General features: G+C 57.0%; 1 protein-coding gene across 3 annotated transcripts in view; it reads right to left on the bottom strand.

The window, feature by feature from the left end:
• BRD7 (bromodomain containing 7) overlaps positions 1-13,795 on the bottom strand; it is a 35,932-nt gene extending 22,137 nt beyond the window's left edge. For all 3 annotated transcript variants that reach the window (XM_045818373.1, XM_045818374.1, XM_045818375.1), the window contains exons 1-3: positions 13,485-13,795; positions 12,838-13,046; positions 79-208 (exon numbers count right to left, since the gene is read on the bottom strand). In XM_045818373.1, coding sequence (XP_045674329.1) covers positions 79-208; positions 12,838-13,046; positions 13,485-13,533 — 388 coding nt within the window. In that variant the 5' untranslated portion in view covers positions 13,534-13,795. The remainder of the gene's footprint in view (positions 1-78; positions 209-12,837; positions 13,047-13,484) is intronic.
• Between the last annotated feature and the right edge of the window lie 237 nt (positions 13,796-14,032).

Genomic DNA, 14,032 nt, shown 5'->3' with positions numbered 1-14,032 from the left:
TAGTGAAAAGCGCTTTCTCTTAAAAGCGAAAGCCCCAGCTGCTCCCACCCCGGCCTCCCTCCGGGCAGCTGTTCCAACCTTCTTGCTTGGCCAGGGAGCTTGCGAGGGGCTTCTCGGGGGGCAGGTCCAGTCTGGCGGGGGCCTGGCCCTGGAGGTCCTTTTCGGCCTCACTCTCCCCGCGGTCCCGGTCTCGCTTCTTCCTGTCCTCCTAGACAGAACAGAGGGAGGTCACCGAGAAACAAGGGTTTCAGAGTACCTTTAGAACAAACCATTTTAATGTCAGTGGAAAACAATAACACACCAGTCAACATGCTTAATAAAATCTGACGTGTTTTACTGCCATCTACTGGAAAGGGAGAGAATACCAGGTTCACAAAGCGGGGAGAAAAGTGTTTGACAGCAGATGCCAGGAGAAAACACTCAGAAAAATAATACCATTCGTAACAGCAAGATAGCACACCTGGGAATAAGTCTGATAAAAAAAGCTAATACATCTGGGAACGAATTATGAAACACTGCTGACAGGCCATCGTGGAGGAGGACCGGGACACAGGAAACGCACCATGTTCGTGAACGGAAAGGGTCAGTTCTCTCCAAAGTAACCCACGAGTGAAATGCAACGCCAACCCACCCTGTAAGGTGGGGTCTTCCGGGGAACCTGACAAGCCCATCCCGGAACTTACTCTGGAGCCCAAATCCAGAACCGTCAGAACGGTTTTGAGGAAGGTCCCCATTTCTCAAACAACAAAAACCCCGAAACAGAAACAAGCAGAAAGTGAAACGTGGAGACCTGCCGGAGCTGGGTGTTCAGCGCCACGGTGACAGCTCTCCTGTTCTCTGCGGTCTGCGTTTTTTAAAATTAAATTTTGAAGCAAAATTGTGCAAAAAATGTCTATGTCTATTCTGGGCTCTTGAGAGTCAAGATTCTCAACAGGATCTTATCAGCTCCAAGTGTGGCCCCAACCGACCAGCAGCACCAGCGTTATCTGGGGAGTTGCCAGAAACTTGAATTCTGGGTTCTCACTCTGGTGTCCAATTCCCACGTGCACCGGAATCACCCGAAGGTCCTGGTAGAACACGGACGCCTGGGCCCGTCCCCAGAATGAGGGACCCAGCAGGCCGAGGACAGGGCCCGTGAGTGGCGTGACCGTCAAGTGCCCAGGCCGGGGGTGCTGCTGGGCGGGGACCACACTGAGTGCCACTGAGGGGGCTGCACGCTCTACTCTCGGGCCCACGCCTCTCCCACAGGGGGCCAGCTGGCTCCAGGGAGCAATGCGGTGAACTGTCCTCGCCGTGCACCTGACCTCAGGTGCCACGATGCTGACTGGTGTCTGTGTCTTATGGCTGCACGACACACCCTAGAACAGCGCCTTTTGACTTTGGGAAGCTCTGCATCTTTTGCTCAGAGAAGGTGGCACGACTCTTTTACCGGCCGACAGGCTGAGAGCTCTGCTGAGTGTAAAAAAGACCCCAGAGACGGAGACCCCTCCCTATCCGGCGGAAACTGTGGACGGAAGGCAGATGGGAAGCAGTGAGCGCTCTGCTGGGCGGACCGAGCCAGGGGGGCTGCGTGCCGCGAGTCTGCGGCGGGGTCAGCAGAGGTCTCTGTGGGCGGTCGGAGGTGGGTGTTCAGACCCTGTGGTCCACGAGGTCCGTCACGGCTGCTACCCTCTGCTGCTGTGCTGCAGAGACAGCCACGGACGGCGAGCAAACATACAGGTGTGGCTGTGTGCCAGCACAGCTTTATTCACACAGCAGGTGGTGCTGACCACAGTCCGCTGCCCAGGGTCCAGAGGCCTGAGCTCAAGCTTCCGCGCCCCCTTAACACACCCGGAGACCTCCTTAGGCAGCACGTGTCCTCACCAGGCCTCTGTGTCACCTGCGGGACAGAGACCTACCTGACTGTGGATTCCGTTTGCCTTCGGGTGAATGAGATGGCGGAGGGAGGCCGTGAGGCGGGAACGCTGGAAAGGCTCCGAAGGAAGGTCAGAGGTCTGTGAACCGCCCCCACCAGTGAGGTCGTCGGGTCAGCCTGGCCCACAGGGACCACCTTCCTGTTCAGTCCGGCAGGAGAGCTCAGCCTGCGGGGCTGGAGTCCCGGAGAGCACAGGGGCATGAAAACGTGCACTTGGACTCCACCCTAGACTAAATGAGATACTGCAACATGCTTTGCCAGCCTAGGAATCCGGAGAACTAGCTTCTGGTTTATCAGAACGTGACCGTGAACTCGTCACCCCGTTGCTCGTCACCCCATTGCGCCAGCCTCGGTGTCACCTACACAGCAAGAGCTCTGACCTCTCCAGTTCTCTCTCCCCTGCCATTCCGACCCGGACCCGACCTCCTTCCGTGGTGCGGCACGCACTCCGAACCGGGCTGCGAGTGTCCCCTAGGGGAGACGACACGGGGAACCGCTGCTCACACAGTTCTGGGCAGCAGGCGGGGTGCTGGCCAGGCACAGACGGGACACGGGACAGACGCAGCGGAGCCGCTGACCCCCAGGCAGCTGTGGAAGAAGGGTTCGCCGTTGCAGAGTGGGCTCGGGTTCTGACACCGCCGCCTGCCGGTTACGAGGGCGCGGACACACTGTGTCACCCGGGGAAGACCGGTCTCCGAGGTTTTCAGACAGACGGCACTGCACCCCTCAGGGGACGCCACGAGGACCAAACGAGGCGGCGTCTGTGGAACCCAGGGGCGGAACCCAGCACACGGCGGGTCCTGCCGTCACCGAGACACGAGCTCTGCTGCTCGGACACACACCGGCGGGGAGCCCACGCACAGCTCTGCCCCGGTGGCCGTGTGACGACAGGCACGGACATTAAACAGCTCGTGTCAAAACCGAACAGATTTCGGGCAGAGCAGAACTGCTGGGGGAGTCTAATTCGGACCGCAGGAGGGCAGGAAAGCTTCTCGGGAGGAACGCCTGGGCTGGGATCTGAGGGCAGGGGACTCAGCCAGGCTGGGGGGCGGGCGGGCGCGCGCACTCGGGCAGAGGAAGTTACCCCATGGGCACGCGGGTCTGGGGCAGGACAGAGGAGGGGCGGCCGTTCCCGTGGCGATGACACAGCGCACTGATTCAGACCGCATTCTAACCTACCCACGACTAACGGCAGGCTAGTCCAGTAAGCGGTAACACTTGAGAAGCGACTCTGGGCTCACTGATGTCAATGGCACTCAGGCGCCCGCCTGCCCCGCTGGCACCCCTCACGGGCAGGGCCCCGCCCCACAGGAGGCACGCGAAAGAGCTGTGCGCCCGCGGCACGCAACTCCACAGCCGAGTCTGGGGGTAAGTGCGCTCTGTCCTTCACACTGGCCAGTCTGGGGATTTCACACCTGTGTATTTGAAAAAATAGACTTCCGGCAAGATGGAGGAATAGGTGGACGCACCGTGCCTCCTCGCACAACGAAGATTAGAACAACAATAATTTACAGATAGAATATCACTCAGAATTGATAGAGGATTTATTTGAATGGAAGTTGGACAGCCAAGAAGTTGAAGTAGACCCATATATCCAGACTGGTAGGAGAAGACGAGCCGGGCGGGCGCGGGGCTGGTGCGGGTCGGCGGCGCGTGGAGGTCGGGGAAAATTTGGCGCGAAATCGGCGCGACAGCCACCCAGGGCGCAAGAACGCAGCGGTGATCCCTGAGTACGCAAGCTGCAGCTGGCGGACCCTGTGGGGCAGCGATTGTGGACCAGGGCAGAGCTCGCAGCCCAGGATCCCAGAGAAGGGTCTGAGCCCAGGAGAACGGAACTACTGCCATTGTTCCCTCCCCTCCCCGCCCCCACATATAACGTCACAATCTACTGACTGGGGTGCCCAGCCCCAGTGAACACCTAAGACTCCACCCCCCACCGTAACAAGAGTGACCAGACCGGGAAAAAAAAAGGAGAGACAGGGAAAGACATAAGACATGTTTCCAACCGAACAGATCAGTCCCCCAGGACTCATCCTTTTGAGCGACCAAGAAATAGCCAAACTATCAGATGCGCAGTTCAAAACATTGGTGATCAGAAAGCTCATGGAATTGGTTGATTTTGGGCGCAATTTAGATGAAAGGATGCAGGTTACCATAAAAGAGATGCAGGAAGATACGCGGAGGAGAGCCAATAGTGAAAGGAAGGAATCTGAGTCTCAAAACAATACAGTGGACCAGAAGGAAGATAGAATCAACCAAGCAGGAAAGCATGATGAAATAAGAATTCAAAAAATCGAGGAAAAGCTTAAGAGCATCCAGGACACCTTTAAACATTCCAACATCCGAATTATAGGGGTACCAGAATGGGAAGGGGAAAAGCAACAAATTGAGCATGTATTTGAACAAATAATAAAGGAGAACTTCCCCATTCTGGCAAAGGGAACAGTCTTCCAAGAAACCCAAGAAGCTCAGAGAGCCCCAAAGAAGTTGGACCCAAGAAGAAAAACACCAAGGCACATCATCATTACATTAACCAAGGTAAAAATGAAGGAGAGAATCCTAGAAGCAGCAAGAGATAAGGGGACAGTAACCTACAAAAGAGTTCCCATCAGACTGTCAGCTGATGTCTAGAGACATCAGCTGACAGGGGCTGGAAAGAAGTATTCCAAGTCATGAAAGGCAAGGACCTACATCCCAGATTGCTCTATCCAGCAAAGCTCTCATTTAGAATGGAAGGGCAGATAAAGTGCTTCTCAGATAAGGTCAAGTTAAAGGAGTTCATCATCACCAAGCCCTTATTTTATGAAATGCTAAAGGGACTTATCTAAGAAAAGAAGATAAAGAAAAAGACATGTATAGTAAAAAGACAGCAAACTCACAATTATTAACAACCACACCTAAAGCAAAACCAAAAGAAACTAAACAACTAGAACAGGAACAGAATCACAGAAATGGAGGGCACATGGAGGGTTAGCAGCATGGGGGTGGGAGGAGAGAGGGGGAAAAGGTATAGAGAATGAGTAGCATAGAATGTAGGCTGAAAATAGATGGGGGAGGGCAAGAATAGTACGGGAAACGTAGAAGCTAAAGAACTCATAAGTATGACACATGGACATGAACTAAAGGGGGGAAACGTGGGTGGGAGAGAGGGTACAGGGTGGAGGGGAGAGAAGGGGGGAAATGGGACAACCGTAATAGCATAATCAATAAAATATATTTAAAAAAAAGAAAAAAGAAAAAAGAATATACACTTTATATACGTGTGGGTGTATACGATGCCTCCAGTGTGCAAAACAATTTCAGAACTGCCCCTTAGCAGGCGACTTCAGAACTCAGTTGAAGGAACCTGTTTCACTGGCTGGGAGCTACCCCTCTCTTCTGGCCCCAGGCTGCAACTGCACTGGCCACACAGTTCGGCCGCCCCTCTGGGCATGCTCCCAGCACCCCCCCCAACCCCCACAGGAACGAGAGACGCTGGCCTCGAGACTCCCAGGACACCGTGGTCACACCCCCGTTTGCACTCGCCAGGCCCAGGCCTTCACTGCCCTCCCGCTGAGCTCCTGCAGGCCGGGAGCCGTGCCCTCCTTCTGGCCGGGGAGCTCAGGGCAGAGGCTGGCAGGGAACAGGTGCCTGGCAGCAATCTGTTGCATAAAAAAATAAATAGGTGGCCCTTGGCTTGGAGGCAAGACACTGCTCTGATGCCCTCAGAGCCTCCCTTCTCTGGCAAGAGGTGTCTGTGGGAGGGGCAAGGGGCAGGGCTGGCTGCCGCCCCAGATAAGCCACAGCAGCCCCGAGGTCCTGGGTGTGGCGGACGTCACAGCACACAAGTCAATGACTCGTGTTTTGAGAGAATTCCCACTTTGCTAATAATTACAGTTACTTGTTTCTCCTCCATAGTTACAAGCTTCCTCCACCTGCACACCTCAGTTAACTCCGCAAGGAAACGACAGTACCACGCCCCGCCCCGCCCCCCCCCCCCCCAGGCTCCCCTACAGCAAAGGGCTGCCGTGCTGAACTGAGAACCGAGAACAGTGCCCGGCACACAGTGAACACTCCAGTGTCGGCTCCCACGGGTGGGCGTTCCCCTCGGGGCCTGGTAAGGTGCTCACTAGCATTTGTTTATGTAAAACAAGCTTTCTGTTTTCATTAAGTTTTACTTAACCTCAGCTTTATAAATATCCTACAAGTTAAAATGCTTAAAATGAAAAAATTTTAAAATAACTCATTTTACTCTGACAACATGCCCAGCGATGGGACCAGCCTGGCCCCCTGAGCAGCCAGCCCTGCAGCCGACCCGCAAAGCCGTCCGGACGGGGTCCAGAGCGGAGTCGCACTGTCTGGACAGGCCCGGGGACAGGCCCGGGAAGGATGCAGACCCTCCCGGAGCCCTCCCAGAGCAAGCCCTCCAGGGGGCCTCCGCCCCTCCCACACAGGCTGGCCCCTGCCGACAGTCACATCACTGGGACCGGCTTTGGCCCCTCCTCCACTCAGAACACCTGACTCCGCATGGCCGGCACGTTCGAGTTCAACCCCCCACTCCAACACCTCACCCCTCACCCCACCCTCCTCTTCACGCTCCTGCACGTCCCCACACACACCCTCACACCTGCCCGCCTTCGGGCTCCCGTCCTGGATTCCCGACGTGGGGTGCCAGCGGCCTCACCACCTGCCTCTAGGCAGGAGCGAGCGAGCGTTCCAGCAGGGACCTGCTCTTCAAGCCGGCCCAGGAACGAACGCTGGGGTCAGCCTGCCTTGACAACACCTGCAGCAGCAGCCCGTAAAACCTGACTCATGGCTTCATACGTGTGGCCCTTTACGTTTACCCGCACAACACGTGAAGAACACGGCCGCAGCTGAGCTGTCTGCCTTGGGATTTCGGAAGACCGCTCCAGTGCGGCCTCCCAAGTGACGTGTCCCGGGGCTCCCCCCGCTGCAAGGGAACTGGGGAGCACGAGAATGAAAACTCAGCACCTGCCGGGGCCCCGATCCCACTCCCCCACGCGCTGCGAAGGGGCGGAGGCTGGCGCCGTGTCAACGCCCGTGTTAGACTGAAGCCCCCAGGAGGGCAGGATGCCATTTCCTGCTCCGGCTCTCACCGCGTGACCGCAAGGAAGCTACCCCACCTCCCTGGGCCTCCGTCTTCTCGCTCATAAAACGGAGGACAACGTGGCCCAGCCGTCCCACTTCCAGGAACGTGCGTGGACACGTGGAAGCCAGGTCCCAGGACCACGACGTCTGCGTGCGTGGCAGTGTCAGTTCCGACAGTGAGCAGGGGGAGCGGAGCCCACACCCGGTGAGGAACAGGCACGCGCAGTGTGGCTCGTCCGCACAGTGCAGCGTTGCTCGGTCTCAACAAGGAAGGGGATTCTAACACGGGCTGCACACGGTGAGCCCTGACGACATCGCGCCCAGGCGCAGACGGACGAACACTGCAGGACGCCCCCTGCAGGAGGCACCCAGTGCGGCCTCACTCGGGGAGCGGTCACTATCGGCAGAGCGGTGGCCCCCAGGGCCGGCGGAAGCGGGCAGGGGGGAGTCAGTATTCAGGGGGTGTGAGAAAGATCTGAGAGCTGGTTGCACCACAACGCGAACGTGTTCAACACCACTGAACGGAACACTTAAACGTGACGAGGATAGTAAATTCCACGCTATACATATTTTACTGCCTTTTTCTTGAGAGAGAGGAGCCCTGACTGGGGTGGCTCAGTGGGCAGGCGGCATCCTGCAAAGCAGAGGGTCGCCAGGTGGGCTCCAGGTCAGGGCACAGGCCTGGGCTGCGGGTGTGGGCCCCGGTCGGGGCGTGTGTGAGAGCAACTGACTGACGCTTCTCTCCCTCCCTTCTCCTCCAATAAGCAACACTAAAACAGAGAGAAAGACGATAAAGCTAAAGGTGAGGAGCAGTGTCAAGTACACCCCCATTCTGCACACCCGACTTCCAGAACTTTGTCATACCCATCCAGCACTGACTACCCATTTCCCCCTTTACACTCGAGGTCTGTCGGGAAAAGCCCAGCCGCTGTTAACACAACGAGAACAGTCTGCGCACCGTCGGTGTCACCTGGCAGCCAAGGAGAGTGGACAGGAGCGCACGCGCGCGAACCACGCCGACTGCACCGTACTACCCAGTGCTGTCGGCAGACACCCGCTGAGTGAACATGTGCACTGTGTGGCCGTCACATTAAAAAATGACTGAGTGAGCAGAGCAACAAATCTGCATCAGATTTTGCATTAAGCTTCAAGACTCCGAAACTATTTGGATGATTCAGAAGGCCACAGCTCCGGGCAACTGGTGATTGGCAGCTTCATCACGACAACGTACCCACTCATGCATCACGTCTCTGCAAAGAGTTTTTGGTGCAACATCAAATCACCCAGGCGACTTAGCCCCCCTACAGCCCAGATTTGGTGCTCAGCAACTTCTGGCTTTTCCCAAAACTAAAATCCCCTTTGACAGGGAGGGAAGAGATGTCAGGCTGTCCATGAGATTCAGAAAAACACGATGGGGCAGCTGATGGCCAATGGGAGAACTGTGTGAGGTCCCAAGGTGCCTAATTCAAAGGGGACTGAGGCGTCACTGTCCTATGGACAATGTTTCTTGTATCTTCTTCAATAAACGTCTCTATTTTTTATATTACGTGGCTGGATACCTTCTGGACAGACCTCGTACGTACAGCATGGAGCACAGAACCCAGCAAGTAATATGAGCTTAGTAAGTGCCCGTCCTTTGTAAAGTGCCCGGTTTCCCAGCAACCGTGACGGGTGCACGGTTGTGTCACGTCCCTCACAGTTATTTCATAAGCACGCCTGTAATTTCTGTAAGGCGCCCCTTTATCGGTGCGACGGCCCGCACAGAGCTGCACCTCTGGCACCTTGGTTTCACTTAACTGTCCTCGTGTGCCTGCACTGTCACGTTGTGTGGTGTGAGCGCTGTTCACGAGCCGTCTTTCTTTTTTAAATAATGTGGGAATAAGCGACTTGAAAACGTTTAAGGCTGAATCTGTAGGAAAGGGCACTGTTGTGTAACATAGTTATGCCAGCACGTAGGTTCTCTGCCAGCGGCTCAGCGCGCAAATGTTTCAGGAGAAACAGCCACCACACCTCTGCAGCGGCAGTGTCTTCGTTACGGGCTGGTTACAGCCAGGGCCTGCTGCACTCTCAGCGTTCTGCAGGGGAAATACTGCCGGTCCTGTCGGCTGGGGCGTTTCAAACTGACGTCCTCAGGGATTTCCTACTTGAAAGAAGGACATCGCTCAACTAAGAAGCCTTTGAAAAAGTATAGGGTTTATCTTCTCGCTGCTCTGGCCTGGAAAAAAAGAGATGACCCAAACAGACTCTACAGAGCCAATGACCCCGGGGAGCCTGGAACGTCCCGTGATTTCTAGTCCCCGGTCCCCAGGCAGGGGACCCTGAGCAAATTCACTTTGCTTCTCTGAGCTTCCGCTCCACCTTCCCCACTGGTCCTACTGTGCGAGGCGCTACGTCTGCACGAGGCCGTGGGTGCAGCAGCACCTCAGTCTGCGGGGGAATCAAAAGATGACGGTAGTTAAAGCCACTGTCAAGAAAGGGCAGCGTGGCTGGAACGGAAGGGGAGTCTCCCCAGCACCGACCCTGAAGACGTCCTTAGAAAAGCGTACAGGAAAGATATGCGCATGCACGGTGCGGCTCGCTGCGCATCACGTGCAACACCTCACAGTCCTGTCCCGTGAGATGCAACGTGGCGCGTCCGTGTAACCGAACAGTGTGGTGAACAGGGAGAGCGCTGATCGAGCGAGACGTGCAGAACACATCGGCTGGCACTAGGGGGTAGCCGTCGGAAGTAAAACTGGAAGTGGTTCAGCGGGCCACACCCCAGTGTCCAGCTAGAGATGACGGCAGAAGGGACAACAGTGGATGAAAGATGCCAACACACTGGGGACACGCAGGCAAGCAGGGGCTCTGCAGGTCAGAGAAAGCAAGCTCCCTCCTGCATGAAGAGGTGACACCTGTGAGGAAAGTGCACACCCCAGAACCCTGAAGAACCTCAGTACGGGGAGACGCAAGGCACCAGAGCCTCCAGGTCTGGGCCCCGGTCGGAAGTGGAGGGAGGGGCTGGACTGAGAGCTGAGCGGTTCTTCCCTGTGGCCATTGAAAAGCCCAGACGATGTACCCTGTGGGGACAGACAGTCGGGGGGTCCCCTCCAAACGATCAGGTCTCTGTTCAGCGACTCTACAGTGAAGTCCACTCACTGACAAAACTTTGTGCAGGCACAGAGCACTTAACCAGCCTTTCTGTGCTACACGTTTACATGCTAACAGGCTATAAAGGCCCAAGAGATAGCTAACGGATGATGTTGACATAAGAGACCAAATCCATCAAAGAACTTTAGGGAGAGTAAAGATACTACAGAGAGCAAAAGAAAACTTCAAAGGAAGAAAAAACAAGATGCTACTAAAACATGGACAATCAGAGAACAAGATTTCTTAAAGCGAGATCTGAAATAAAATGCAGGGGCAGAACCAGAAGATAAGGATCAGGCCCTCTCCTGGAAGGAAGCACACAGAGAGAGAGAGGAAGGAGGAGAGGAGAGAGGAGGAGACTCCGAGGACGAGCCGGAGTCCCGCACTGAGGATGAGGACGGCGGGGGTGCCAGAGAGGGGAGCGAGCGCAGAGCGAAGGGAGTGGGCACGGGCACAGGCACACTTCGCGCGCATACCTCAGAACTGAAAGCAAGACCATTTCTTGTGAAGCACAGCGCCGGAGACAAAGGGGAGGATCCCGAGGACTTCGAGAGAGCGGACACTGGTCACACACAAAGCACTAAGAATCACAACAGCAACGGACTTCTCAGCAGCAAATCTGGAAGCCAGAGGACAACTCGGCAATGGTTGCACGATCCTGGGAGAACACAGTCTTCAGGTGGAATTCCGTGCTGAGTCAAGCCATCAACCTACGTGAGGACACTATACGAAGGTGGGATCAAGGTTTTCACCCCGTGAGACCCCGTAAAAATCTACCTCCCACACACGCCTTCTTAGGAAGCTGCCCGAGGTGAGACCGCCCAGAACCAGGGAACAAATCGGGAGGAAGACGTGGGTCCCGCAGGCCTGGGGCACCCTGGACTGGGCCCGAGCGGGCGGGGCGGAGGGCTGCGAGGATGGGGTCCTGGAACACGGGGGTGCCTGACTGGGTGCGGAACCGCCACCGGGGGGGGGGGGGTCTTCAGACCTGCATCTGTGCATGCTGCTTGCTTCCGTGAGCAGTAACTACACGCCGACACCCAACACTGGCCCCACCGCCGAGCGTGCTGCACCCACACTGGGGGGCGGGGGGAGACATGGGGGCACCAAGCAGCGTGAGAACGCTGATTTCAATCCCCATCGTCTGTAACGTGGCATTGGTAAAGGACGCAAGCGGAGACATCAGTAAGCGGCGATGCGAAACGACGTTTAGAAATGGAGAGGGATGTACAAAGGGAAAACTAAAATGTTTGGGAAGTAAATCTCCAGGATGGAGCAGGAGAACGCCTTTGTGTCAGAAGCCACACAATACTCTTTTTAAAACTATGGTCACAAATTACTATACAACTAATAAAAAAATACTTAAAAAAACAAACTAGTTACCTCTGGAAGGAGAGGCTGCATGAGGGTTTGGGGTGAGGAAAACTCCCTCCCCCATTTTGTTCATTTCCGTACCACCAGAAATTCTTGTTAAAAAATCACGTGCATATATGGACTTGATGACTTAAGAAAGGGAAACACAGGTAGTTCAATACACTGCCACAGTCTCGGGAAAGGCAACACGAACTGAGCAGAGAGGAGCAGATTCAAGAAGCTGCAGAGAGAGACCGAGATTAACGACTGCCCACGTGTTCAGGCCCCCGGAACAGAGCGCTTCTGTTGGGAATCCCAACAGACGAGAAACTATAAAATGAACCCACGGGAATCTATCTTCCAGATACCGCAGTGGGCTTGGTGAGGCCCTCAGCGACAGGGTTGGGCTGGGACGGGCGGGGGTCCAGGAGAATTCCGGGTACGCATGCGGTCATTCGTGGATACATGGTTAATTATTATGTCTTGTCCAGCTTACGAACCAAGGAGGCAGCTCCTTACTTTTTGTCTATTAACTGTCAGTGGTCAAAAAAATGCTTATTTTTATTACTGGTGTCACATCCCTTAAAGGTCTCAATCCAATTTTCCTCTTCAATGACTCAAACTTCGTTTTAAAAGCTGGAAGTTGCCTGTTAAACATTTGGCATTACAGCATTTGTTTTGGAGCAAAATGTCAATCTTTATAGATCCCATTCACTTTATTTTTTAAAATTTACTGACTTTAGAGAAAGCGAGCGTGCATGAGGAAGGAAGGGGGGTGGAGGGGAAGAGAGGGGAAGAGAGGGGAAGAGAGGGGAAGAGAGGGGAAGAGAGGGGAAGAGAGGGGAAGAGAGGGGAAGAGAGGGGAAGAGAGGGAGAGAGAGAGAAACATCGACTTGTTGTCCCACTTATTGATGCATTCACTGGTCGATTCCTGCATGTGCCCTCCTGGGGATCGAACCTGCAACCTTATCGTATGGGGCCGATGCTCCAACCAACAGGGTCAGCCCGCCAGGGCAGTCCCCTGCACTCTTTAAATGAGTATTTCACAATCCTGGAGCCTGAGGCTCTCGCAGCTGGAGCCGGCGCTCAGGAGCAGCTCCTGGCAATCAGGGCGAGCTGCTCGGACACCTGGTGGGCGAGCACAGCTGTCTCCGAGCATAATTAAACAAACTGCCGGGGCGCACAGGTGACTCACGTTTCCACTCAGCCCCGCGCCTGCTCAAAACCCGGCGGCCGCCCCGGGCGCTCGGGCGGCACGCGGGCCCGAGGGAAGGCGGTGAGCCGGGCAGCCGCAGGCGGGAGCCGGGAGAGGGGCCACCTGTGAGCAGCAGAAGCCGCCCAGCCGCATTTACCTTCACGCGCCGGCGTTTTCTCCCCTTCTCTTCCCCTGGAACCTGCTTCTCGCCTTTCTTTCTCTTTTTCCGCTTTCGGTCCTTGTGTTTGTCATGATCGTTCTTGTCTTCGAAGAGGCTCGAGTCGTGCCCCGAGCTGCCGGTGGAGAGCTCGGTGACTTCGTTCCCTCCCACTTTGAGGACCAGCTTCAGGGGCTTCTCCACGTACTCTTTAAAGAAAGGGAAAGGGGCTGGATTGAAGGAGGCGCCCGTGGGGTGGCGTCCGCAGCGCCGCGGCCGCCGGCCGGGGAGGGGAGGCGGAGGAAGCCCCGGCGGCGCCGGGCACGCAGCGGGCGCCCCCGAAGCACCTGTTGAATGACGGGCGCTCGCCGAGTGGGTGCCCCGAACGCCGCCGGGCCTCTCGGGGCCTCTCGGGGCCGTCCCACGCCTCCCTACGCCACCTGCCGGGGCCAGGGGTCCCGGGTGTCGCCGCCGCCCCTGCCCCGGGTCCGCGCCGGGCCCGGCGGTCGCGCCCCCTTCGCGGGTCCGGGCCTGCCCGTGGGAGGCGCGGCCCCGGCCCGCCTCGGGCGCTCGAGGGGGAGCCGAAGGCGCGAAAAGCCCCCCGAGCGGCCGCGGGCTTGCCGCCCCCACCGCGGCCCACTCCTCACCCTCGTAGAGGTGTTTGTCCGACTTGTGCTTCTTGTGCTTCTTGCCCATGTCCGCCCGGGCCCCGGTGCCCGCCCCCCGCGCCAGGCCCAGGCCGTGCGGCGCCGCTTCCGGTCCGGGCCAGGCGAGCGGAGGGCGGGAGCGGGGCCCGCGAGACCCCGCGCCGCGAGGCAGGGGGGCGGCGTGCGCCGAGCGGCGCGAGGCCCCTCACGAGAAGACGGCGAGCGAGACGCGGCCGGAGCCCGAGAGAGGCGGCGGGTCAGCGAGCGGCCGGCGCGGAGGCGGGAGAGAGGGCTTGGCGGGCACGCGGGGCGCGGCCAACTGCGCGTAGCGGCCCCTGGCGGCTGGAGGTGGAACTGCAGACTGCGGCCCGGGGGCGGGGCTAGAGCCGGGGGCGTGGCAGGGGCGTGGCCCACGCTCTGAACCCCTCCTTTCTTATCTCCCTACTCTCCTACTTCTCTCTTCCTTACCTCCGTCGCTGCCTTACTCCCTTCCCCTCTCTCCTTCCTGTCTCTCATCTCTTCCTCTTTCCAACCTTTCCTGACGGTCT

The sequence above is a fragment of the Phyllostomus hastatus genome, unplaced genomic scaffold (assembly GCF_019186645.2).
Source record: "Phyllostomus hastatus isolate PE091 unplaced genomic scaffold, TTU_PhHast_1.1 phas_scaffold_345, whole genome shotgun sequence".
Classification (NCBI taxonomy): domain Eukaryota; kingdom Metazoa; phylum Chordata; class Mammalia; order Chiroptera; family Phyllostomidae; genus Phyllostomus; species Phyllostomus hastatus.
The sequence above is the reverse complement of the archived record's forward strand: the minus strand, read 5'-3'. Positions and strand labels throughout refer to the sequence as shown.